General features: G+C 51.7%; 1 protein-coding gene across 3 annotated transcripts in view; it reads right to left on the reverse strand.

Moving 5' to 3' along the window:
* WSCD1 (WSC domain containing 1) overlaps window positions 1–25,468 on the reverse strand; it is a 57,613-nt gene that overhangs the window by 16,615 nt on the left and 15,530 nt on the right. For 2 of the 3 annotated variants that reach the window (XM_053275423.1, XM_053275421.1), the window contains exons 3-5: window positions 19,745–20,449; window positions 15,143–15,257; window positions 12,625–12,809 (exon numbers count right to left, since the gene is read on the reverse strand). In XM_053275423.1, the coding sequence (XP_053131398.1) occupies window positions 12,625–12,809; window positions 15,143–15,257; window positions 19,745–20,171 (727 nt within the window). In that variant the 5' untranslated portion in view covers window positions 20,172–20,449. Of the gene's footprint in view, window positions 1–12,624; window positions 12,810–15,142; window positions 15,258–19,744; window positions 20,580–25,468 lie in introns of all 3 variants that reach the window. The other variant, XM_053275420.1, reaches the window with a different exon arrangement.

Raw genomic sequence — 25,468 nt, forward strand, 5'->3', positions numbered from 1 at the left:
ACATGATTTCTGGTGACATTTTCAATAAAATCAATTCATTTGGCATTCATCATTTTGTTCTCCCTTTGTCACCTTTTTTTCTTTCTTTTGCATAATTTTGAGGCTTGATTTTGACATGGGGTTTTTAAAGAAAAAATTATTTACATGTTTATTTACATACAGTATTTACATATCTACACTGCATTTTTGAACGTATACCCGCCGCTGCCGCTAAGTCTAGTACTCCGTGGGCTGTGCTACTTTGGGGGGGTGTGCCGTGCCCACGCCAGGTCCCCAAATGCTGACAGGTGGATAGATAAAGGGCCTGTGCTGGTCAGCATTGGGTTTCTTTTTAGGTGGGCGTGGGCATTGTAAACATCTGGCCAGTCGCAGCACTACAACTACTACTACAACTGCATCTCTGTGTGGGCACACTACACGCTGCGACTGGCTGGCACGGCTCAGCATCTGTCACGTCAGCTCAGCTAGAGGTGGAAGGGGGGAGGGTAGGGATAAGCACAGAGTTCGAGCCAGGCAGGTGACCAACCATGGGGCAACCCACGGTAATCACTCGCCCGTCTCAAACTGCAGCTTGGGGTAGCCCAACAGGGGGAGGTTCACCTTAAGGAAGACCAGCTGCTCCACCAGACCAGGGTCCAAGCGGGAGCGAGAGGGTGTCACCACGTCCCCGGCACGTGAAAACACCCGCTCGCTCTGGACACTGGTTGGGGGGCAGGAGAGGAGGCGCACAGCCACCACCGCCAGGTCCGGCCAGACTTGGCGGCGGCTCGCCCAGAACTGTGCGCAGTCCACGCCGTCTCCCTCCACAGGCTCCTCCAAGTACTGCGCAACGCATTGCTCAGCACTGGAGGGGGGCCTGGCAGGTCGAGCCTCCCGCATACCAGGCATGGCGCCATAGCAGAACCGCTGAAACCACTGGGCGGATCTCGAGTCGGTAGCAAATGGCTGCTGCGATGGCGCCGCCTGGGATGCCGCGCTGCTGGACTGGGAAGAGGGAGGGGAAGGGGAAGCTGACGCCGGCTGGCCGCCCATGCTGCTGCTGGGTGCGGGTTGGGCCGCGAGGGCTGCCCCCGCACCACTACCAACACCCTGGTCTCTGCGGGCCCTAGCGGCCTCCTCCTCCCTAACCTTCTCGACCAGGATGCCCTTCCACCTGGGCAAGTCGTCGGCACTCACGGCATTGCCCTTGAGGGCTGGGTGACAGAGACAAGCGAGGACATACTCCTCCCTGTCTCCCAGCACATCAACGAGCCGCTTGTCAACCCCAGACCTCAGCCTCCCAGCCAGAGCACGACCCTCTGGCGTGGTCAGAGAGATATGGAGTCCACCCATCAGCTTCTCGAGACCAACAGCTGTGGGCAGCGCCTGGCTCAAGGGAGTGGTGTCGCCACACAAGCCCTTCGTGGCAAGCTGGAAGGGCTCGAGTGCCGACACCGCCTCGGACATCTGCTTCCACTCTGCGTTCGAGAAGTCGCAGACATCCAAGGACTCGTCCCTCGCCAGGGCGACAAGGGCTCTCTCCTGCTCCAACAGGCGCTGGAACAGGAGGAAGGTGGAGTTCCACCGCGTCTCCACATCCGTAGGGATGAGATGGCGAGGAAGGCCAAGGTCATCCTGCTTCTGGCGAAGCAGTCTCCTGGACTTCTCGCTGCGGTGGAAGTGGGCGGCCAGCTTGCGGGACTTATCCACAAGCGTAGCCGTGGCAGCAACAGCACCTGCGATGGGGCGGGCCCCCTTCTCCTGGGACGCCCTCAGCTCCTTAAGGCCAAGGGCGTCCCTGACGGTCAGATGGAGCGTGTGTGCCATACACCGTATGTTCACACAGTCCATGACTGTCTCGACAGCGGCGGTAACGTTGGCTCCATTGTCGGTGACAATGAAGCCGCGGGAGAGGTGTGGACACCCGCCAATCCACTCCTCTATCTGGCGGTCGAGTACGGCCGCCACCTCCTCCGCGGTGTGCCTCGTGTCCATCGTCTCCACGTGCAGGACGGCCCACCTGTGCCGTAGTGCATCGGGAGCCGCGCCGGACCCGGAAGCATCGCCCGCGGAGGTCCCCTCACTCTCCGGTCCCCACCAGTGGGCAGTGAGGGCCAGGAAAGAAGCGTGCATCCCACTGACACTGGTCCAGAGGTCAGTCGTGAAATGCACGCTTGTCCCGGCCGGAGCTGCACGCAGCTCGGCCGACACGAGCTCCCTGCACCGGCGGTACAGGGAGGGGACCACGTTCCGGCTGAACGTCGTCCTTGAGGGGATGACGTATTCGGGAGCCAGGTATTGGAGAATACGGCGGAAGCCGTTGTTCTCGACCACCTGAAACGGCTGGTCATCGGTGGAAATCATCTCCCCTATGAGGCGGGTGAGGTGATGATGGTCCACGCGAACAATACGCTGGCTGCCCGAGGACTGCGTCCACCGCTGGACGGGCAGTGTAGCCTGCCTGCTGGCTGGCACACTGCCGCTGCCCGCCCTAGTGGCAGATGCACAAGGCGCACTAGCGCTGCCAGCCTGTCCCCTGAGACCTGGGTGGTGACGCTCTAGGTGTCTCCACATAGGCGTCGTACCCAGGTGCGCAGGGTCCCTTCCACGGCTGACAAGCATCCTGCAGTGGACACAGCGGGCGTGGAATGGGGCATCTTGAGGGACCTCAAAATGCACCCATGCACCACTGCCCTTGGCCTCCTGCGCCCTGGGCGCCGTCCTAGGCCGTTTCTCGCAGGGTGGCTGCAGTCCTAGGGGGGGGGGCGGCCGCCGCTGCCTGCCCACTGCTGCCACCCAACCCGCCCCTTCCGCCCTCCACAGCGGAGGAAGGGCCCGGCTCAACTGGCATCGGAGAGGCAGGCCTCTCCTCCACCACCTCGCCAGACCGCTCCCCACCAGAGTGTCGGGCTTCACAAGGGGGGGCCCCACTGAGCGGCGAAAGGATAGGGGGAAGGGGCCCCAGAGGGAGGGAGAACCTGGCTGCATCGCTGCCAGCCGCATGGTCCTCACCGCCCTCTACCTGCTCTTCCAACTCCACAGTCTCCTCCACCTCAACAACTGGCGGTAGCTCAGCAGCACCTGGTGCCGCCGGCGAGGAGGGACCCGCCACAGCCCTAACAGTGCCTCTGCCTCTGCCGCGATTGGCGGCAGCAGGCGTGGGGAACTGAATCCTGCGCACCAAAGATGGGGCCGGAGCAAAGAATTCTCCAATGGGGAGAACTGGGGTGTCCTCAGGCTCCCCGCGTCCTCTCCCTCCCCGTGCCGCAGGCGCACCCCGCACCTGGCCTCTCCCACCTCTGCCTGCCAGCCTTGAGCGAGCCCTGCCCACCACACGGCGCTCAGACATGCTGCTAGGTCAGAAGGAGGGAGACTTTAGGAGGAAGGCCAGACAGGGTCAAAAAAATAATTTGGAGGGGCTTAGGGGCCAAAAAAAAGGCAGCTGATTTGGAGGCGGCGGGGGGGAAGTTTGTTTTCAAAAAAGGAAGCCAATTGGGGGGAAAGGAAGACTTTTTGATATGGGGGGGGAAGCCAATCGAAGTGAGGGGGAGGGTGTCCTTTTTGAATTTGGGAGTCAACCACCAAGCCAATTGGGGAGATGGGTCTGGGAGGGGTTTTTTTTAGAAAAATAGGGGGTTAAAGGGTGGAACCCCGGTGTGGGAGGGTGGCACGGGCAGTTGGGTGGAGTAGTTGTGGTGTGGGTGGCAAGTTTTTAGCTTTTTTGGGGGGGGAGAGTGGATGGGGGGAGGGCACAGCACCTACCGGGGGTGGGGGAGGGATGCAGTCAACGCTTGGGAACCTGCAGATCAAAGGAGGAAACCCTTATTTAGTGAACTGGAACACAAAGTGTGGGTTCTGGGGGGTGGTTCTCAAGTAATGCTCCTGTGGGGGGAGCATCAAACTCAATGCAGCCTATTTAGTGACTCTAAATTGCACACAACCAAAACCAGAACCCAGTCACACCAACACAGAGGTTGAGCCCACCCACTCTGTGACTCTGCCTGCCCAATGCCATGGCAAGCAAGCAGCAGCAAACACTTGATGGCAGCCTCATGGATTGAACATCATGATCATCATCATACGTGTGTATTGGCCCAGCATGTAGTGGCAGCATCAGAGCCCAGCCAGGACCCCACTCAGACTGCCCCAGAGGCAAGGAAGCACTCTGGCATGGCATGGGCCCAGCATGTAGTGGCAGCATCAGAGCCCAGCCAGGACCCCACTCAGACTGCCCCAGAGGCAAGGAAGCACTCTGGCATGGCATGGGCCCAGCATGTAGTGGCAGCATCGCATCAGAACCCTGGACCCCACTCAGACTGCCCCAGAGGCAAGGAAGCACTCTGGAAGGCACCTGTTCAAAAACCACCTGCAAGACGCATGCAATGCAACGCAACACACAGCAGCAATTTCTTTACTGGGCATGGGCATGAAGACACAAGTTTTACAACAGTACATCTCCTCTCCAAGGTTCCCTCCCTCCTCCCCACACCCAAATGCATTTCAGAATAGGGGTGTCCCTATTTAAAACCGCCAGCTAGGGAGAGAAAGGGGCAACAAAAGGTGCACAATCGCACACGCACTAACCCCTCTTCTTCCGGTCCTTCTCCTGCCGCTCACTGCTGGTCACGGATTCGCCGCCGCCAGCCAGCCACCCTGGGCTGAGACACAGCAGGGCGGCCGCACGAGGCACACAGGCAACCGGGGTAGTTCAACAACGATGGAGGGGCAGAAGTGAGGAGACAACACTATTTGTGTCGCTCAACTCACCCCCAAGCAGAGACAAAATCAACCAAAAACTATAAAAAGAAAAAAAAAACCGATGGCAGCCGCCAGGTGGGTAGGCTACTGTGTGCGGCTGCAGCTGTGGGAGAGGAGGTGGAAAGTGAAGGGGAGCAGAGAGAGAAAAGACTAAGAGAGAGAGAAAAGAGAGGGGGGGAGGGACAAAGAGAAAGAGAGGAGAGAGAGAGAAAAGAAAGAGAGAGAGAGGAGAAAGAGAGATGATAGAGAGAAAGAGGAGAGAGGAGAAGCGCAGCGCAGCAGGGAGGGGGGATTCAGGTGTGGGGGGAGGACACAGCAGTAGCAGCGGTCCAAAGAGGTGGGGGGAGCAGAGAGGGTGTGTGTGGTTGGGGGCTAGTGTGTGGCAGGGGGCCTGGGGTAAGTGGAGAGAGTCGGGGGCAAGGAGAAAAAGAGGTGGGGTGGGGGGAGCAGAGAGGGTGTGTGTGGTTGGGGCTAGTGTGTGGCAGGGGGCCTGGGGTAAGTGGAGAGAGTCAGGGGCAAGGAGGAAAAGAGGTGGGGTGGGGGGAGCAGAGAGGGTGTGTGTGGTTGGGGGCTAGTGTGTGGCAGGGGGCCTGGGGTAAGTGGAGAGAGTCGGGGGCAAGGAGGAAAAGAGGTGGGGTGGGGGGAGCAGAGAGGGTGTGTGTGGTTGGGGCTAGTGTGTGGCAGGGGGCCTGGGGTAAGTGGAGAGAGTCGGGGGCAAGGAGGAAAAGAGGTGGGGTGGGGGGAGCAGAGAGGGTGTGTGTGGTTGGGGCTAGTGTGTGGTAGGGGGCCTGGGGTAAGTGGAGAGAGTCAGGGGCAAGGAGGAAAAGAGGTGGGGTGGGGGGAGCAGAGAGGGTGTGTGTGGTTGGGGCTAGTGTGTGGCAGGGGGCCTGGGGTAAGTGGAGAGAGTCGGGGGCAAGGAGAAAAAGAGGTGGGGTGGGGGGAGCAGAGAGGCTGTGTGTGGTTGGGGGCTAGTGTGTGGCAGGGGGCCTGGGGTAAGTGGAGAGAGTCGGGGGCAAGGAGAAAAAGAGGTGGGGTGGGGGGAGCAGAGAGGGTGTGTGTGGTTGGGGGCTAGTGTGTGGCAGGGGGCCTGGGGTAAGTGGAGAGAGTCGGGGGCAAGGAGAAAAAGAGGTGGGGTGGGGGGAGCAGAGAGGGTGTGTGTGGTTGGGGCTAGTGTGTGGCAGGGGGCCTGGGGTAAGTGGAGAGAGTCGGGGGCAAGGAGGAAAAGAGGTGGGGTGGGGGGAGCAGAGAGGCTGTGTGTGGTTGGGGGCTAGTGTGTGGCAGGGGGCCTGGGGTAAGTGGAGAGAGTCGGGGGCAAGGAGAAAAAGAGGTGGGGTGGGGGGAGCAGAGAGGGTGTGTGTGGTTGGGGCTAGTGTGTGGCAGGGGGCCTGGGGTAAGTGGAGAGAGTCGGGGGCAAGGAGGAAAAGAGGTGGGGTGGGGGGAGCAGAGAGGGTGTGTGTGGTTGGGGGCTAGTGTGTGGCAGGGGGCCTGGGGTGAGTGGAGAGAGTCAGGGGCAAGGAGAAAAAGAGGTGGGGTGGGGGGAGCAGAGAGGGTGTGTGTGGTTGGGGGCTAGTGTGTGGCAGAGGGGTGTTGGGGGGAAGGGGAGGTGGCAACAACAAACAGCAAAGGAGAAACTGGAACAACTCGGGCAGCAGCAGCGATTAGGCTGGATGGGGTGGTTGGGGGAGGAGCTGGGCCTGGGCTAGGGTAGGGTCTGGGAGGAGGGAGGGTGGGGGGGGCAGGCAGGGGGGGGAGGAGGAGGAGGAGGGTAGCAAAATATATAAAGCAATATATATCAAGAGAACACAAGCCAGAAGTTTAAAAAAAAAATTAAAAGAAAGACTATAACCAGCAGAAAAAACTTGGGGGTGGGGGTGTGGGGAGGGGGAACCAAACACAGACTCTGAGGGGGGCCACTAAGTGAACAGAGACAATGAAACCACAATTGCTGCAAATTAATAATAGCAAATGAATAAGTGGAACCAAGCAAAGAAAACTGGACTCGGTTTGGCAGCAGCAAACTTGGGAGAAGGCTGGATGGGGTGGGGTTGGGGTGGGGTGTGGTTGGACTTGGAGGGGCAAGTTGGGAGCAGGGAACCAAAACTGATTATATGGGACAACAAGAAACAACAACAGAATCCTCTGGGGGTGGGGGGGAGGGATTCAGGGAACCAACTCGCAGGGCAGCAGCAGTCAGCAGAAACAAACAAAATGGTACAATTTAAGCAAAACCAGCAAGCAATATATAACTGAAACCAATGGAATGCAATGTGAAAATCAAAAAGTTGGACAACAACAAGGCAGGACAAAGAGCAATAATTAATGGAAGAAGATTTAAAGCAATGAGGATGCAGTGGGTGGGAGTGGGGGAGGGGGAGGGTAGGCCCAAAGGATGAGAAGGGAAAGGGGGGGAGGGGGGGGAGAAAAGCAGACAGACAAGGAACAGGGAAAATTGGGGGAAATTAAGAAGAAAGTAAAGTGAAGTAACACACAGTATACAGACAAGAGACAGACAGAGAGAGGAGACACACAGAGAGTCACAAAGGGCAGGTGGACAAAGGATTAGACAGAGCACACACAGAGAGACACAGGACACAGTCAGGACTCACAGAGACACCAGAGCAGCCAGCAAAGGGCAAGCAGGTCTCAGAGATGATCCCACAACTGCAGCCAAGAGAAGTTTCCAGAGAAGAGGCTTGGGTTTATATAGGTTTGAAATTCCCTCCTTTGGGAGCCCCCACCTTTGCACTCCCCCCACGGCCAACAGGGTGCCAGCTCTCAACAGTGCAACAGCCAAGCAGCCTACCAGACCAAAGGACTCATTCTGGCCAATCAAGGATCAATAGCGCAGCCAATACAATGCCTGGAAATAGCATCACAAAATGGATGCAAGGAGGAGCAAAAGTTTCGGGAAGGAGACACAAAATGGAGGACACACTTTAAAGAGACACTGAGTGAGACTCAATTTCATTCCCGAACCGGTTCGGGAAACCCGAGCCGGTTCGGTACCGAACCGGCTCGAATTCGGTCCGGCTCGGTCCCCGGGAGGGCCCGATTCGGTCCGGGATCGAGCCGCCGGATCCGGACCGGTTCGGACGAACCGGTCCGGATCCGAACCGAACCGCACATCCCTAGGGCTGAGAGACTCCCACTTGCAACCTTGGAGAAGCTGCTGCCTGTCTGTGAAGACAATACTGAGCGAGATAGACCAATGGTCTGACTCAGTATATGGCAGCTTCCTATGTTCCTCTGGGACTGGCCTCCAGGTTTTCCTTTTTCTCTTTTGTTGCCTTCTGGGCTCCAGTTCCTTCTTGAACCAGTACTTAAGAATCAGTACCCTGAGGACATCAGGGAAGAATGTTAACTGGGCAGAAGAAATATCTAAGCTGCTGAAAACATGCCTTGCCTTCTGCAGATTGCAGCTCCGATGCAAATACTGGGAAAGTTGCCAGACTGTGTGCTAGCCTATGTTGGGTGTATTATTGTTGGAGTCCTGACCCCCTCTTTTCGGGAGCAATGAAACACCATCTCGGCTGGTACGAGCTAAAATCCACGCGTTCTTTCCCCACAAACAGCATCCACAGGGAACCATAAGTTTGAGAGAAGTAAATATAAGTCAATGGTTAAGATGCAGTATACAAATGGAGAGCTTTTCTTCCTTTCCCCATTCTATCTGGCAGAATGGATCCGAAAGGAATAAAAATGAAAATGGGCCGGGGGGGGGGATGCGGCGGCGTTCTTTTTCTTTCAGCAGATGAAAAGGCTTCACCCCAAATGCTCCGTCTCCATTCAGCTTTGGTCCTGTATACCGCAGCCCTTTCAGAAACTGCCACATTTGGATAGTTTATGCTTTCAAAGCTCTCCCGCTGTAGAAGCAAAGAGCTGGGCATAAGAGCCAGGAACAAAGTGGACACAGTTGAAACTGTTGTTAGCCAAGCCCACGCTGGTAACTGACCATGGTGGGTTCTGGGGGCAAAATCCTCTACTGAGCCCCTTATGGAGGATCCCCTAGAATTTACTAGCAAACAGGAGGGTGACTCCATCCCTCCCTCCCCCTCGGCAAATGGGCTTTCCTCCCAGAGGTCTCAGTGTGACTGCAGGGGTTTAGCTGAACGACAAGATATTGTGGGAAGGGAGCTGGCCTTGTAGTAGCAAGCATGAATTGTCCCCTTTGCTAAGCAGGGTCCACCCTGGTTTGCATCTGAATGGGAGACCACATGTGAATGCTGTAAAATGTTCCGCTTCAGTGCAGTGTTCCCTCTTACAGGGATTCCCAGCGGTTGCTGGGAATAAAAGCCGTTGCAGCTGGTGATTCTAGGAGCTGTAGTCAACAACATCTGGGAATCCCTGTTAGAAGGAACACTGCTTTGGGAGGGGGGCCACTCTGCGAAGAGTGGGTTTGCACGCAGAAGGTTCCAAGTTCCCTACCTGGAGAAGCTGCTGCCAGTCTGGGTAGACAATACTGAGCTAGATGGACCAAGGGTCTGACTCAGTAGAAGGCAGCTTCCTATGTTCCTATAACTGAAGGCCTGAGTCTGCTACTTGCCAAGTTGCCATTTCTCCAACGTGAATTTTGAATGAAAATGGCAGGCTTCTTCCAAGGAGAAACTGGCATTCCAGGGTTAAGCCTCCCACCCAGGAGAAACATGGGAGAATTGTCTAAGGTGCTTTCTCACAGCCCTTGGAGCCATAATGCTTACTCAGAACTCTCCGTGGTGCTGAACCTCTAGCCTTCCTTTGGAGCCCTGATTCTCCTTTGGGCCTTGAATCAGGTGTCAGGATATGATTAGAAGAGGCTGGGCTAAAACGCATGGGGGTTTGCGGGAGGAAGTGAGGAGTGAGTTGTGGGAGGAAGTGGGAAGCAGCTGTGTGGGTTGTGGGCTAAAATGCATGGAGCAAGTCAGCAGCTGCTGTCTGTCCCACTCCACATTTCATCCTAAACGGGGCCCATTTACGTTGCTGCTGGGATCAGTGGAGCAGGGATGGGTTATGGTTGATGGACTCTGGTGAGTGAAGACAAAGGCTGGCGAATATCATGCAAGTCAGAGATGGGTGTAACTAGGGTTGGAATGGAAATTTCTCCAAAGTGAATTTCTGGGTTCTTCCAACTGACCTTCCAAGGGGAAATTCCAGGGTCCCTTCCACAGATGGGTCGCCACATTCCAAAGTGTGACAGTGCAAGTATCAGTATCCCTCCAGTTCCCATTTTAGCCTTTGATCCTGGCCCCATTTGCTTGCTTCACTTCTGCATTGTTGCCTAAAGAGTCTCGGTAACCATGGGAACTGGTAGAATGCCGTGCTGGATTACTGACACTTCAATAAGATTCAGTCTTCAAACAAAGTCCCGCTCTTGCATTCTGGGGAGTGAGAAGCATGTCCTGCCTCCATCTGTAAAGTGTTGGGCAGTATGTAGGAACATAGGAATCTGCCTTCTACTGAGTTAGACCTTGGTCCATCGAGCTCAGTATTGTCTACCCAGACTGGCAGCGGCTTCTCCAAGGTTGCAGGCAGGAGACTCTCCCAGGCCTACCTGGAGATGCCAGGGAAGGCAAAGCAGATACTCCAAGGAATGTATGAAAATATTTTGGACAACAAGGGATGCCCACTGAAAAGCCCTAATTCCTTCCAAAGGGCCATAGGAATGCATGGTATTTCCAAATGCTTGTTGGCCATTCAGAAATTCAACGCATTCCATGGCCATTGGGGAGGAACATAGGAAGCTGCCACTTATCAAGTCTGACCTTCGGTCCATCTAGCTCCGTATTGTCTACACAAACTGGCAGCCGCTTCTTACAGGCAGAAGTCTCTCAGCTCTATCTGGAGATTCCAGGGAGGAAACTTGGAACCTTCTGCATGCAAGCCAGAGCAGCCCCATCCCCTAAAGGGAATATCTTACAGTGTTCACATGTAGTCTCCCATTCAAATGCAAGCCAGGGCAGACCCTACTTAGCAACAGGGAAAATTCTTGCTTGCTACCACCAGACCAGCTCTCCCAGTGTGTGACACTGGGCCATAAGACCCAGCTTTGCCAGCTCTCTTCACACTAGCCCCTGCATCATATTGCCCCTTTCAGCTCAACCTAGAGGGTCCCAAATGTGAGCCTTGTTGCCCTCCTTGCAGCAGCTATAATGGGTTTGCTGCTAAGCTCCATCACACCAACTGCTGCTTCTTAAGAGCTGTGTTCCAAACCTCATGGCTGCTCCTTGAGGCATGGATGAAAAGCGGCAGCCATCAGAGAGACGAGCAGCCGCCAGAAATGACAGATGCTGCAATGAACTGGTGCAGATAGCTAGAGGGACTTTAGTGCCGAACGCTTATTCCCTTCTGGTCCAGCCAGGCCTTTCTTTCTCCCACCCTGGCCTGCAGATCACACCATTCACATCTTTCCAAAAGTATCCTTTGCTGAATCTTCAGAGCTAAACACGAACTTCCTTGCCAGACGGATCCCCTTGAAGGCTCTGCACTTGCTTCCAGACCCATTTGGTGTCCTCTTCATCTGACGCCAGGGCCGCCACCCCACTTGACCCCTTAATTACTGCCCTTTGAAAGCCCTGGCTCCATCGGCTAATTGGCCTGTGATGCCCTCCCAGCTTCTCCAAGTGGTGAGAAATCCCAGGGACAGGACTGAAGGTTGGCGTTTCTGCTGGATGGCCCTGGAGACCTAAGAGGTCTCTGTAATTTGTACTCGTTTGCAAATGTATAAGCAGAATCTAAGTGGAGGCAAAGAGACACCCCAACAAGGCAGAAGACAGCCCCAGATGACAACTTGACTGCATCCGCAGTTTCAGCAAACTGCAGCTGGAGACGTTCAGCGTCCTCTCTCTCCCACTGACTTTTCCAATCTGTCAACTGTGCTCTCCCCTCGGCGCTCATGCACAGAGCAATGCTCCTGCAACTTATATTGATTTTATAAAAAATAAAACCAGAGAGATCCCAAACTATCAGGAGAGACCGTCGCCAAATAGATGGTCTCCAACAAACCCTTCGCTCTTGTTGACGAGAGGTTGGCCAACCATCTGGGGCTCTTTAGAAGGCTGTTGTAGAACCACTGTCAGGACTCATCCAGATTCCAACCCCCTTTCAAGGAGACCCTCTTGGAGGAGGAGGAGGATTAGCATTCCCCAGCCAAGAAGCCTGGCCACAAGGAAAGCCCCTTAATCAGACAGCTGTCAGCCTGGAGACTCTGTCAGCCTGGAGATCCAATGAACTCCAGTAAGGCTTTTGATTTGTCCCTTAAACCGCCTCCATCACCCCCAGAGAATCAGAAGCAACGCCATGCCAAGGCCAAACTCCAACACCGAAGGCAAAGTGCTCACATGGCTGCTCAGGCGGGGCTGAATTGAGAGGATGGGGAGGCCACCTCAGACACCTGTATTGGATCAGGGCCAGACTGAACTCCAGGAAGGGTCCAAGCTTCTCCTGGCACCCACATAGGAACCCATCAGGGCTTCTCCTGGCATACACATCCTCACCAGGAAGCGGCCTCATACTGAGTCAGACCCTTGGTCCATCTAGCTCAGTATAGCTTATCCAGACTGGCAGCGACTTCTTCAAGGTTGCAGGCAGGAGATGCCAGGGAGGGAACTTGGGACCTTTGGCATGCAAGCAGGCAGGTGATCTTCCCAGAGCAGCCCCCTCCCCTGAGGGCAATATCTTCCAGTGCTCACATGTAGTCTCCCCTTCAAATGCAAACCAGGGCAGACCTTGCTCAGCAAAGGGGACAGTGTCTGCTTGCTACCACAAGCCGCCCAGGTACAGACAACATCCTGGCCGTTCAGCCCCCCTGCTCTTTCCTCTGTGTTTTTTAAGGAAAGCTACCAGGGCAGCATGCGTTTCTTTCCACATCCTGGCCAGGAGGAGATCCTCGCTCAGGAGCCTCACATCACTTACGCCGTTTGGACGCAGCCCGTGGTTCCTCCACCCGATACACAGAGAGCCGATTGACACCTCCACAGATGGTTCCTTTTTCTCCTTTACATTCATTGTTGCACTCCTCCTGCTTTGCCATTGTCAGCGGCAACCTGTTTCCACAATAGCATTCTGCTCCATACTCCAGCCCAGCATATGTATAAGCCCTGGACAAAGCAAGCACAACTCCTCAGAAATCAACCCATCCAGACATCCAGACGGAGCAGTTTGTCAATGGCAGCCTCCAGCAAATGCCTCCAGCAGCAGAGCTAGAATAGTCAGCAAACAGTTGCTGGGAAATAAGGATCGGTGTGCAGCAGCAATCTCCTGTGGTTCCCAACCTGGGGGCCTCCAGATGTTTCTGGACTACAACACCCATCATACCCAGCTACAATTCATTGGCTACCAGGTTGAGAACCACTGGATTAGATGTATCCTTAAAAATCAGGCTTCATGGCTATTACTGTTTGGACGGATTATTATTATTATTATTTTGTTGTTTACACAGTCAGGTGTTACTGACTGGTTTGTTTTATCCAGACATTGAGTCCTTCCCAAGGACCTGGGATGCCAGAATTTTATTGTCAATGTTGTTGCTATTGTTATAGATATCGTCGCAGAAAATAGGCCGTTCCCAATAAAGCTGCTTTTTGTAATTGGCTGATGGTGATTTCTGTGGCCCCTATGGTGTGGAGGTGCTCTTCAAGGTCTTTTGGAACTGCACCTGCCAATTACCACTGGGATTACTTTGGTCTTTTTCTGCCACAGCCTTTTAATTTCAATTTGTAGATCTTTTCTTATTTTTTCTATTTCTTTTTCTTCTATTCTGCTATCCCCTGGTATTGCTATGTCGATTATTTTCACTTGTTTTTCTTTCTTCTCGACTACAGTTATATCTGGTGTATTGTGTAGCAGATGTTATTGTTATTGTTGTTGTTGTTGTTGTTGTTATTATTTACATTTTATATCCCACTCTTCTTCCAAGGAGCCCAGAGTGGTGAACTACATACTTAGATTCCTCCTCACAACAACCCTGTGAAGTAGGTTAGGCTGAGAGAGAAGTGACTGGCCCAGAGTCACCCAGCAAGTATCATGGCTGAATGGGGATTTGAACTCGGGTCTCCCTGGTCCTAGTCCAGCACTCTAACCACTACACCATGCTGGCCCATGGATGGGCCCAGTTCATACGTAACGGAAAACCTCCATCTCTCTGCCGTCTCGCTGTGACTACAGAGAGCCTCCGGAGTGTTACGTCTGGAGAGTGGCGGGGGGGCGGCGGCGCAGAATCACTGGTCCCTTGGATCCGCGGTTCCGCGCTATCTGTGACCCAGCCCAGGATGTCTAAGTGGCGACACTGAATGACATCAAAGAGGCAGAAAACTCCCCTTTCTCTTTCTCGAGAGGAAAGCAAAAGGGTCATTCCACATATTACATGGGGGCAAACCTGGCGTGAACACAGCACAGCGCATGACAGGTTTGTCACATTCACACTTTGTACTTGTAGGTGTGTGTGCCTCCACATTTAAAGTACGGAGGGAGCAAAGCTTTCTGCCTCTGGCTCAAAGTCACTCACAGAGCTGCCAACAGCTCCAAGTACTTAGTTGTATTTCTGTGTTGCTTCCTACAGATTCCTCTGGGGTTTGGAGGAGCATCTTCTCTCTCCCTGCTGGCAGAGGTGGGGGGATCCTAAAGTGAGATTCACTAGTCTCCAAACCCAAGACAAATTCACAGAGACAGCCAAATTAGCTTTGCAGAAAGGAAGGGAGCCAGAAATAAGTGTCATGGGCTCCACTGCTCAGTAGCAGAATGCAGGCTTTATCTGTATGTTCCTGTAAGGCATTTCTGGCAGCGGGGTTGGGAGAAACCTTTCTCCATCTAAGACGTTGGAGAGACTCAAAGTAGACAGCTGGGGTGCATTCATTCTTGGAAAGAACAGCTCCACCAGTTCTGATGAGAAATTAGCCAGGGACATGAACATGTCAGATTGGGACTCCCACTTAATACCATGTTTCAATTAAAACAACAACACCTCTTTACTCTCTCCCATATAAAGCCAATTTTATGCCCCTCTTTTAATTGTTAATTTACATTTAAAGGAGCTTCTGTTTTGCCCCCCTTCATTTATTACTTGCCCCGGTGGACTAACGCAATGGACTAGGTGAGTCAACTTGGCCCTCTGGCTGTGGTTGAACCACAACTCCCACAATAAATTGTGGCTGGGGATGATGGGAATTGTAGTTCTTCCACAGTTGGAGGACCAGGTTTCCCCACTTCGGTCTAGAATCATGGTACTAAAACAATACATTTTTAGTATCTCCACAGTTGGCATAAATCCTTTCTGATCAAGCATCTGGGGCAATTCAGAGTCCTTTCACTGAACAGCTGTAATTGCCCCATTTTTTGACAAATTGAGTTGGAAGCTTCTTTTCATACTGGGAGAGGGAAACTAAGAGAAAGAAAGTGGTGTGTGTGTGTGTGGTTTTTCTCTTTCTTTCTTTACCTCTCAGCACAAGCTTCCTGGCAATGAGAAATGGTCATTTTCCTCAAGTCATAAAACACCGCACCTTTCAGAATCCGCTCTCGGGAATCGTCAGCGAAGCATCCGATGTAAGTCCCTCGAGTACATGAAAACAGCATAAATAGTTAGAAATAATCATGTCGATGGGAGCAGTTGAGTGCAAATCCGAGACTCTCATTTAGAAAGGGTGACCTGCTCTTTTGGTCAAGTAATGGCAGCATTGTGAGCCACGAGCTCAGAGCCTAATAAAAGTGCCGACAGTGGTAGGAAAAGGAGCCTCTTGCTATTAAGGCTAGAACAAGATGTTACAAGCTAGACACAGTAACTGGCATTCTTTGTCCTGGTTTCCCCTCGTCACGGTAAAAGAACGCATGGCGTCATTTGCACTGTGCCCCTGCTGTGGACAGCAGATACTGTGAGAGGAACACACAGGAATGAACTGATTTCTCTGCCACTCCTCCTTGCAGGGGCATGGCTACAAATTTCCTCCTTCCATTTTCTCCACTGGATTTTCTCCTTCCATTTTCTCCAATTGGGGAGGCTGGATGCCAATCTCTCAGGCTGGTCTGAGTAACCCATTGGCCATTTCTCCCTAGAATCTTTCTCAACATGACACTATAGGTCTGTTCACACAACCACCAACATCAGTGTAGGAGGCTGTGTACCCTGTTTTGCATGGTGGTGTGAACTCACACATTTTCCTCCAGCCCTGGTTGCTTAAAGCATGGTAAAGGTAAAGTGTGCCATCGAGTCGGTGTCAACTCCTGGCACCCACAGAACCCTGTGGTGGTCTTTGGTAGAATACAGAAGGGGTTGACCATTGCTTCCTTCCATGCAGTATGAGATGATGCCTTTCAGCATCTTCCTATACCGCTGCTGCCCGAGATAGATGTTTCCCATAGTTTGAAACAGACCAGCAAGGATTCAGACCGGCAACCTTGGGCTCTCTAGGCAAATCATTTCCCCACTGCATCATTAGGTGGCTCCAAAGCACGGTAGCCCAGCTTTTGTACCCTACTCTTAACCAAGGTAGGAGAGAAGATCTCTCCCGCTTTGCCTTTTTCTTCATCTATATCCATTTACCTTTTCTAGCAGCTCTGGGGAACTAATAGGCCTGGACTCTCTGGTCTATGGGAGAACAGCTGGTCATGTGGTAGAAAGTGTGAATTGTCCCCTTTGCTAAGTTGGGTCCACCCTGGCTTGCATCTGAGTGGAAGACCACATGTGAACAGTGTAAGATATTCCCCTCAGGGGATGGAGCCGCCCTGGGAAGAGCATCTACATCCTTGCATGCCAAAGGTTCCAAGTTCCCGCCCTGGCAAATCCAGACAGGGCTGAGAGAGACTCCTGCCTGTGATCTTGGAGAAGCCGCTGCCAGCCTATGTAGATAATACTGAGCTAGATGGACCAATGGTCTGACTTGGTAGAAGGCAGCTTCCTATGTTCCTAAACAATAGAGAGTTAGGAATATAGGATGCTGCCATATACTGAGTCAGATCATTGATCCTTCTATTGTCTTCACAGACTGGCAGTGACTTCTCCAAGGTTGCAGGCAGGAGTCTCTCTCAGGAGTCTCTTCGAGATGCTGCCAGGGAGGGAACTTGGAACCTAGATGCTCTTCCCAGAGCGGCCCCATTATCCCCTAAGGGGAACATCTTCCAGTGCTCACACTTCTAGTCTCCCATTCAGATGCAACCAGGGCAGACCCTGCTTAGCTAAGGGGACAGGTCATGCTTGCTACCACAAGACCAGCTCTCCTCCCACTGTTGTAGCTGCCATCCGTTAATGTGCCACTTTACAAAAGCACACTCTGTGACTCGCTGCTGCTTCAAGAGGGCTGGGCCTCCTGCCGCTTACTGGCCAATCAGAGGGCAGCTGTTGCAAAACATGCTGGGAAGGCCTGCAGGGACTTCGGAGGACTCTCTCTGTTCCCAGTTCCTGGTTTCAGTGATGAACATCTCACCAAACTTATCCGTAGGGTCTGCTGACCCAAACAGAGGTTTTGATCGTCTGTTGCTGTTAGAGTAGGAGCTGGTCATGGGAAAGGCCCTTCAGTCTGACTCGTGCTGCTTCCATCAAAGATGCAGCTAAACTGTACAAAAAATCAAAATGTTGCCACCCTAATGGATGGTACTAAAAGATCTCCACAGTTCTTTCCAGCTTTCACATTCTGTAGCTACCTAATGGTGCAGCGGGGAAATGCCTGACTAACAAGCAGAAATTTGCCGGTTCAAATCCCTGCTGGTACTCTATTGGGCAGAAGCAATATAGGAAGATACTGAAAGGCATCATCTCAGACTGGAGGCAATGGTCAACCCCTCTTGTATTCTACCAAAAGAAAACCACAGGGCAATCTGGGTGCCAGGAGTCGAAATCGACTTGATGTCACACTTTAATTATATGAAAAATGCCAACAAGGTGTCCCCAGAAAGCAAAAATCAGGACAGATTTGGAACAGCGTCTGACCAAGTACTGGTACCAGAAACTGGGTCTATCACTGATAAATAGGTGCATGAGGACAATGTTAGGATCATGCTTTGGACCCCTGCCCTCTTCCTAGATGTTCCCTGTAACCTCTGCACAGGTCCTCCACAGAAGCACACAGCAATAGCACAGAGCTCTTTCTCTTTCTCTGAGAAAAGAGTATAATATTGATTTCTCTTTCTCTGAGAAATCAAGGACCCTGCTTCCTTCAGGACTTCCAATCATGCAGCTTTCAGGTAAGATGAATAAGTTGTCTGAACAAGGGCCCAGATCCGTGAATCAGAGGGTTCCCTGGCTGTCATCTAGTCCACCCTCTTTGCTTGGTAAAGGAAATTCAGAGCTACCACAGATGGTTGTCTCGCTTCTGCTTGAAGACAGTTTCCAGAGAACAATTTAAAATTTGCAACCAAATCATGGACTGCAGGGCTTTCATTAAAATTAGTGACAATATTCTAAAGCTTTTTATTCCAAACAAAACCTGTAGCACTGTAGAGAAAACAGAACTCTGGAATTAAGATGTTGAGTCATGGTGAAGACTGTTTCTCCTGAAGAGGTGTGCTCCAGCAATTTGCAAACATACAATCAGGAAATTTTCAAGCTGTGCCTAGACACCCACGATAAATAATCCAGTAAGAAGATGGGAGTGGTGCTGTGGCACCATTTCTCTAGGCTTCCAGCTGCAGGGTGTCAATGTTTGCCCTTCGCAAATGCCAAATGGAGACATCCAAATCTCATTCATTAGTGAATAGGAGAATATCTTCCTCAACATGTCTTATTTTTATCTTGTAAGCCAGTGGACCAGGGAACAATGCAACATCAATGATGCAATTTCAAAGGCAAACAGCCCACTTCATCAGATTCATGATGTCAACTAGAAAATGTCAGCATGTGCTTGGAAAATTTTGAATTGATTTTTTTTCTAGAAATTTCCCCTTAAAAAATCCCCATGCAAATTTCCCTCTCATTTGCATAAAACTTGCATGAATGTCTTTCCTTCAAAAAAATGACCATACAAATCCCCCTGATACCCTTAAATAGACTGTAATCTGATTTGGCACGCTATTTGACTGATTTACACCATTTAAAAATGCCTCCACCCTATGAAGCCTCAACTCATGATCGTCTGGGCCAGGCAGGACCGTAACCCAGGTTAGTGCAGTGGCCAGACGCATGAGCAGTGCCTCTGTTGGGCTCTGCTCACGGCAGTGGTGGCTGGTGCCGGAGCCACCGGGAGGGCGATACCTTGAAGGGTCAATGAGTAGGTGCTTAGCTGCCACACCTGAAAGCTCTTCCCAGTCCCGGTGCACCCACTGCGCAGAAGATCGGCTCCGCCACTCAGCTGGCAGAGGCCATTTACATGGCCAGCAAAGGCCTGTATCAGCTGGATGAGCTGATCCTTGGCCGCAGCGGGTGCTGGGTGGCACGCCACTGCTGGGAAGAGCTTTCAGGTGTTTTTCCAGGTACAGGAGGGAAGCACCTATTAATTTACCCTGAAAGGTGCCTCCCACCACCCCCACAGCGGCGCCTGCACCAGCCGCCACTGGCTCACTGTATCTCAAATGTTTTTCGTCAAATACAGATTCTAAAAAGGGGGAGGGCACGGTCCAATGGAAAAATTAAGTATGGGGAAACTTTCTGGGAAATTTCCCACCCACATCTCTGCTGTTGGCCACCATGTTTTTCTCAAGAAAGAAGCAGTGCCAAATAAGTGACCGTACACTTTTGAAAGAAAGTCCTCAAAAGCCCACCTCCACCATCGCCCCAGAGCTGTCTGGACAGGAGCACCTGTGAGGATGGCTTCCTCAAGCCGAGGTTTGATTGCGCAGAATGTCCCCTCACTTTTCTAGCTATGTGCTCAAGGTAGCACCATGAACATTCAAGACCACCACCACCAAATACAAATAAACAGCATCAATCTCAACAATGAACTAAAAGAGATACAAGCAACAGAGACAGCCAGCAACAATGTACATTTTTGCCCTCCTTAAGACCATAGACCTCAAAAGCCCATCAAAATAACATTACAATTAAATTGCCAACAGCTCTGACAAAATGCCCCAAGTTTCCCCTGCTCAATGGGAGGGCAGAAAACCATCTTACCTTTGTTGGGAGCTGTGTGTTTCAGCACCTTCGCTCCAGGAGCCTGCATGGACTCCTGCTCATTGATGAATCTGAGAAACCACCTCCTCCGTAATTGTCTGAGTTCTGAGTTCCGGGACATCAGCCATTTGGGTCCATGCTTCTGATCTGGGGTCGGCCCATGGAGACTCTCCATGCTCTCCAAGAGTTTGGGAGTCAAGTGGGAACGCTGCATTGGTTTGCTCTCTGTGTTCCCAGCACTGAGTAAAGCATCTGCCACTGGGGGGGCCTGGTTGCTGGAGGTCCTGCGAAACCCTTGCTGGAGGACCAGGCGAGACCGCTGGAGAAGCAGGAGACTGCCAGCCATCAAGTAAGCGGCTGTGAGGGGGAAAAGTAAAAATTGGGTCCTCCGAAGAAACCTCTGTGGTCTGAAGAAAGTTTTGGCCATTCCCTTACTGTGAGCCTGGGCTTCTCACTCCTTTAGAACGGCCTGCAAGCCGCTGCTAGGCCTCTCACCAGTTCCTCCCATTGGTCCATCTCATTATATTAGGACCGCTCCTCGTTCAGAAATGTTTTTCCCCACTATCCCATTCAGATGCATTTCCGTTGACCTCTGTAACCAGGAGACGTTGGGGCTTCTGGGCACCTGGTCTCCTCCTGCCCACTGACCACAGCATCTTCCTCACCCTGGCCTGTTGCATGGCAGATACCCAGGTCCCCCGAAATCTGCAATCCGAAAGCAAAGTCTGTTGAGCTCCAGCTAGCAGTTTATTGGCGCTCATGACACACTCCTTTCCTCTTAGCTAAACATTTCTCCATCTTTTGTTTTTCCTTCGGCACTTCTAAGACAATAATCCTGCAAGAATGGTTGATTGGGTGGGGACGGGGGAGAGAAGAGAAGCAAGTCACAAATCTCCGGCTGGGATAAAAGAACCCTCTGCTTCTCTTTTATTCTGACCCGCAAGGAAAATTTGATACCTGGGAAGGGTTGGCAAGCAGGAGTTTTATCACTGGGCAGTCACAACATCATTGTGCACAGAAGCTTGTGGGCTTCTTGGAGGCATTTGGTGGGCCTCTGTGTGACACAAGATGTTGGACTGGATGGGCCTTGGGCCTGATTGCAGGGCTGTTCTTATGATCTTATGTTCTTATACCCTTCACCATGTCACAGGTGACAACACAGATATGTTTGCAACAGCCCTCTTCTCATGATGACTGCCTGAGCCCCCTTTCATCTGGCCCTGTTTGCTATTTAGCACACGTCCAGGTGGGGTGGCTGTTTCTCCCCTGTGGTCATCATCAGAGAATGTTGGAGGACTAGACTTGGAAAAGAATATTCTCCAGTTCAAATTCTCGCTGTTATTCTCCACCTGGGGTTGAGAATATTTCGAGAATTATTCTCCAATTCCCCATGTTCCCACTCTCAGACTTTTTCACACAGGGATAATTTGAATTCACCTATCTATCCGTAGATGGCTCCTTGAAGGCATTTTAACAAAGAATCCAGAACTCCAGAATCCAAAACTCCAGAAAGACTGTAATTTGGGGTGGGGTGAAGGGTCAATCAACAGACTTCTTTAAAAGAAAAAGAAAAAAGCTAGATAAGTGGCTGATGGATTCTGGTTAATTAACAAAATAATGTTTTCTTATTTTCTTATTTCATGAGATTATTTCTGGTGTTGGATGGTAGATTTATTTTATTTATTGTTAAATTTCTAAACCACCTTTCATTAAAACAACCCCAAGTTGGTTTACACAAAAATTAAAACAAGATTATAAAAAATACACAATTAAAATATAAGCTAAAATATAAAAACATAGATCTGACTAAAAAGATTTAAAATGCAAGCATAAAATTATCATACAAAATACAAAGAAGCAACACTAGAGACAATCATATAAACGTCTGGGTAAAAAGCCAAGATTTCAAATGCTTTCTAAAAACTGTGATGGAGACTGAGGAGCGAATAGCCGAGGAGAGCATTCCAGAGTCTGGGGGCAGCAACAGAGAAGGCCCTGTCCCACGTGCATGACAGCCAAGCCTCCCTCATTGATCTGTATTTTTAGTGGTTTATTGGGTTGTATTTTGGTTTCTTGGTTTGTGGAGTGGGCAGGAACACCATTTCTGGAAATGTTAATATGATAAATTATTCAGTGAATATTCAAAGAATATTTCAAAGCTCAGCAGGAAATTCTCAGAATTTCGCACCTCATATTCTCCCCCTGGGAATTTTGGGAGAATATTTTGGGGCACATTTGTCCCAAGTCTAGTTAAAGGATCCAAAACAGCAGGCAAATCCTCCCCAATCAAGGGGAATGAAAGGTGGGATCCAAATACAATTAAAATGAACGCAGAAACAAATAAGTTTCTTTAACAAACTTTTCTGATACGTGTTCTGCTGTCTAAGCCACCATGAAAAAATTTATATTGATGGCACAGACATTTTAAAAATAAACAGACACATCTGTATGTAGATTTTAGTCACAGGTGGGGGATTTTTAGGCATCCACACAGTGCAGATAGAAAGCCTCTCTCTCTCCTCCAACTGTGCAGTTTGTCAGACAGCTCTGAGGCCTCACTGGGCTCTTTGTGATGGTGATCTACACAGTGGCAGGATTGTCCCTGGAAGAGAAAAGCACTTTTTATGCTTCAGGTCACCTTTAACCTCATGCCACAAAGGGAGCCTGGCTTCTGGGCTTTTCTCTGGGCTTCCAAACAGTGTCTTTTTTGGGAAAGCAAAAAGAAAACATCATAGTTTCTCTGGAGGGTGCGTGATGGCAATGGAAGCCTTTCAGTAGTCTCTCTCTCTCTCCCTCTCCTTTCTGATGCAGCATTGGATAAGCAATTTCTTCCCCTTGCATCTTGGGGGCGGGGGGGGGATAAACTATTGTAATCAAGCACAAACTACTCCCAAGCAGTCCTATTAGGGTTCCAAGATGTGGACTTTCGCCCTGGATTTGCAACTATTTGAAACCCCCTGCAACTATTTCTCTACTGGTGGGAGTTTCCAGAATTCCAGGGATCCTGCTGCAAATGCCAAGGCTCACACCACTCAGTAGTGGCTGTTACTCCTTGGGTAGGCCCATTGGAAACAATGGGCTTACCCCTGTGTAGCATTTGCTGTGTGGCAGCAGGAGGCACTCACGTGTATGTGGCTGCTGTGCTGGCCATTCCCATCCCCTTTCCCCAGCCACGCGCTGGGAGTGGCCCAGTGGCCCCAAGGAGGGACTTCTTCTTCGGACCATGTCCCGTGTCTCTGCTGCTCTACTGCTGCAGTGCCCAGCCAGCCAGCCAGCGACCTCCAGGCCGGGAAACATGGGCTTCCCCGATATATGCACCGCCACTGCGGAGGGGAGCCTTTGCCCCTTGGGATGTTGGGATCCAGAAGTGACTGGTGTGGGAACGGCGTGGAAAGGGCTCTGCGGTAGCAGTTTCCCTCCCCCTTGGAAATGAGAAGAAAATGCCCCATTTGCCCCATAGGATGCTGTGATCCAGTCAGAGGAAGGCTGGTGTTTGAACTGTGTGGGGAAAGGGGGGGGTGAGTTGTATTGATTCTCAAATTAACCTCTTTCTAGCAAAGCGTGCATATATTATACCAATTAGCATATGCACATAGTATGCAATTTTTTAATGCAAATGGGGAGTTTTTAGAGAATTGTTTGGTGAACAACACCATTTCCACTTCTTTGGTGACAGATTTCGACTATTTTCACCACCTGGACCTCTGTGTACTGACAAAGTATGTAGGCCTTTAGAGGAACATCTTAGTAGTATTGATGACTCAGTATTTCTACTTCTAAGTATCCCTACTTATCGAGGTCAGTCTGTGGGAAATAAAGTTGTGCTGTCGGATCGGTGTTGACTCCTGGCGACCACAAAGCCCTGTGGTCATCTTTGGTAGAATACAGGAGAGGTTTGATGTTGCCTCCTCCTGCGCAGTGTGAAATGATACCTTTCAGCATCTTCCTATATCGCTGCTGCCCAATATAGGTGTCTCCCATAGTCTGGGAAATGTACCGGTGGGGATTTGAACTGGCAACCTCTTGCTCCCTAGGCAAGTTACTTCCCCGCTGTGCCATGAGGTGGCTATAATGATCTATACAATCTAGACCACCAGTGGACTTGACACAGAGGAAGAAGGGCCAACCGAGTCCACAGAGGATTGGGGCCCTGATAGTGAGCCCAGCTCCAGCAGTTGGGAACTCTCCAAACCAGAGACACTGAACCAGGACACTGAGCCATCTCTAAACTGCAGGGACTACACTTCCTTTTGATTGATGTTCCCGACATGTTTCAAGTAGGACATAATTGTACGTTTCCCTTTCAACTGTAATCTGTGATCTGGCTTTTGGCTGGCCAACTGTGGGGTTGAAATGACAGGGCAGCAGTTTCAGGGTAGACATTCGGAGGAATCTCCTGGTTGTAACAGCTGTTCAACAGTGGAATAGTCTGCCTCATGACCTGGTGGCCTCTTCCTCACATTCAAACAGAGGAACATAGGAAGTTGCCATATACTGAGTCAGACCATTGGTTTATCGAACTCAGTATTGTCTTCACAGACCAGCAGCAGATTCTCTGAGGTTGCAGGCAGGAATCTCTCCCAGCCCTCTCTTGGAGAATCTCCCAGGGAGGGAACTTGGAATCTAGATGCTCTTCCCAGAGCAGCCCCATCATCCCCTGAGGGGAATCTCTTCCAGGGCTCACACTTCTAGCCTCCCATTCATATGCAACCAGGGTGGACCCTGCTTAGCTAAGGGGACCAGTCATGCTGGCTGCCACTAGGGATGTGCATGGACCGGTCTGGAGGCCATTCTAAAGGCCTAAGGACCAGTCCGGACACAGGGTGGTTCAGTTCGGGAAGATGGGGTGGGGGGTTCCAATATGGACGGGGGGGCTTTACTTACCCCTCCCAACAACGGCGCTGTATTTTCTGGAGCAATCAGGCGGCAGGATACCTCCCTGCCGCCCGCTTCATTCCCCGTTTGGCTCCTTAAGTATTCAGAATCGGGTGGCAGGATACCTCCCTGCTGCCCCCTTCAAAACCCCGCTCGGCTGGTGGCTGCCCCCTTCAAGACCCCTGCCGCCCCCAAGCCCCCTGCCACCCCCTTCTTGCCAGTTCCCCATTGCAAAGGGGCGGCAGGATAACTCCCTGCCGCCCCTTTGCCGTCTTGGCTGCAAATGGCTTCTAAGAAGCCCCCCCCCCTTATTGGAACCCCACACCCCAGTGCCGGACCGCAGCTCCGCGGTTCCGTGCACACCCCTAGCTGCCACCAGACCAGCTCTCCTCTCCATGGCTGTGATAAGGCAGCGCAGGGGTGTCCTTTTTGTGCCTCAGTTGGGCTAGAAGACTTTCAAGCAGTGATGCACCTAGGTGATTTTGGCGCCTGGACTGCCCCCACTGTGAGGCCCCCCACCACCACGAGGTGACCCTCCCACCGCCACCAGGCCCCACCTCGCTGCGAGGCCCCATTGTGACGAACTGCTGCTTTTCTGTAATTTCAGCCGCCACCTAAAATCATGACCATTTTAGATGTCACAGGCTTGCAACCATCTGAAGCCTGCTTGGCTTATCCCCCACCCCCACCCACTGGCTGTGCACATGGCAGCTAAAATTAAAGAAAATCGACAGTGGGGCAGGTGCAGGGTGGCAGTATGTGCACCCCCCCCAGTCATTTGGAGAGGACCCCGGACCTTGGAGGCCACAGACTGGGCCTCAGGCTGCTTTCAAGGACCCTTCCAGCTCC

Source organism: Hemicordylus capensis, chromosome 12 (genome assembly GCF_027244095.1).
Source record: "Hemicordylus capensis ecotype Gifberg chromosome 12, rHemCap1.1.pri, whole genome shotgun sequence".
Taxonomy (NCBI): domain Eukaryota; kingdom Metazoa; phylum Chordata; class Lepidosauria; order Squamata; family Cordylidae; genus Hemicordylus; species Hemicordylus capensis.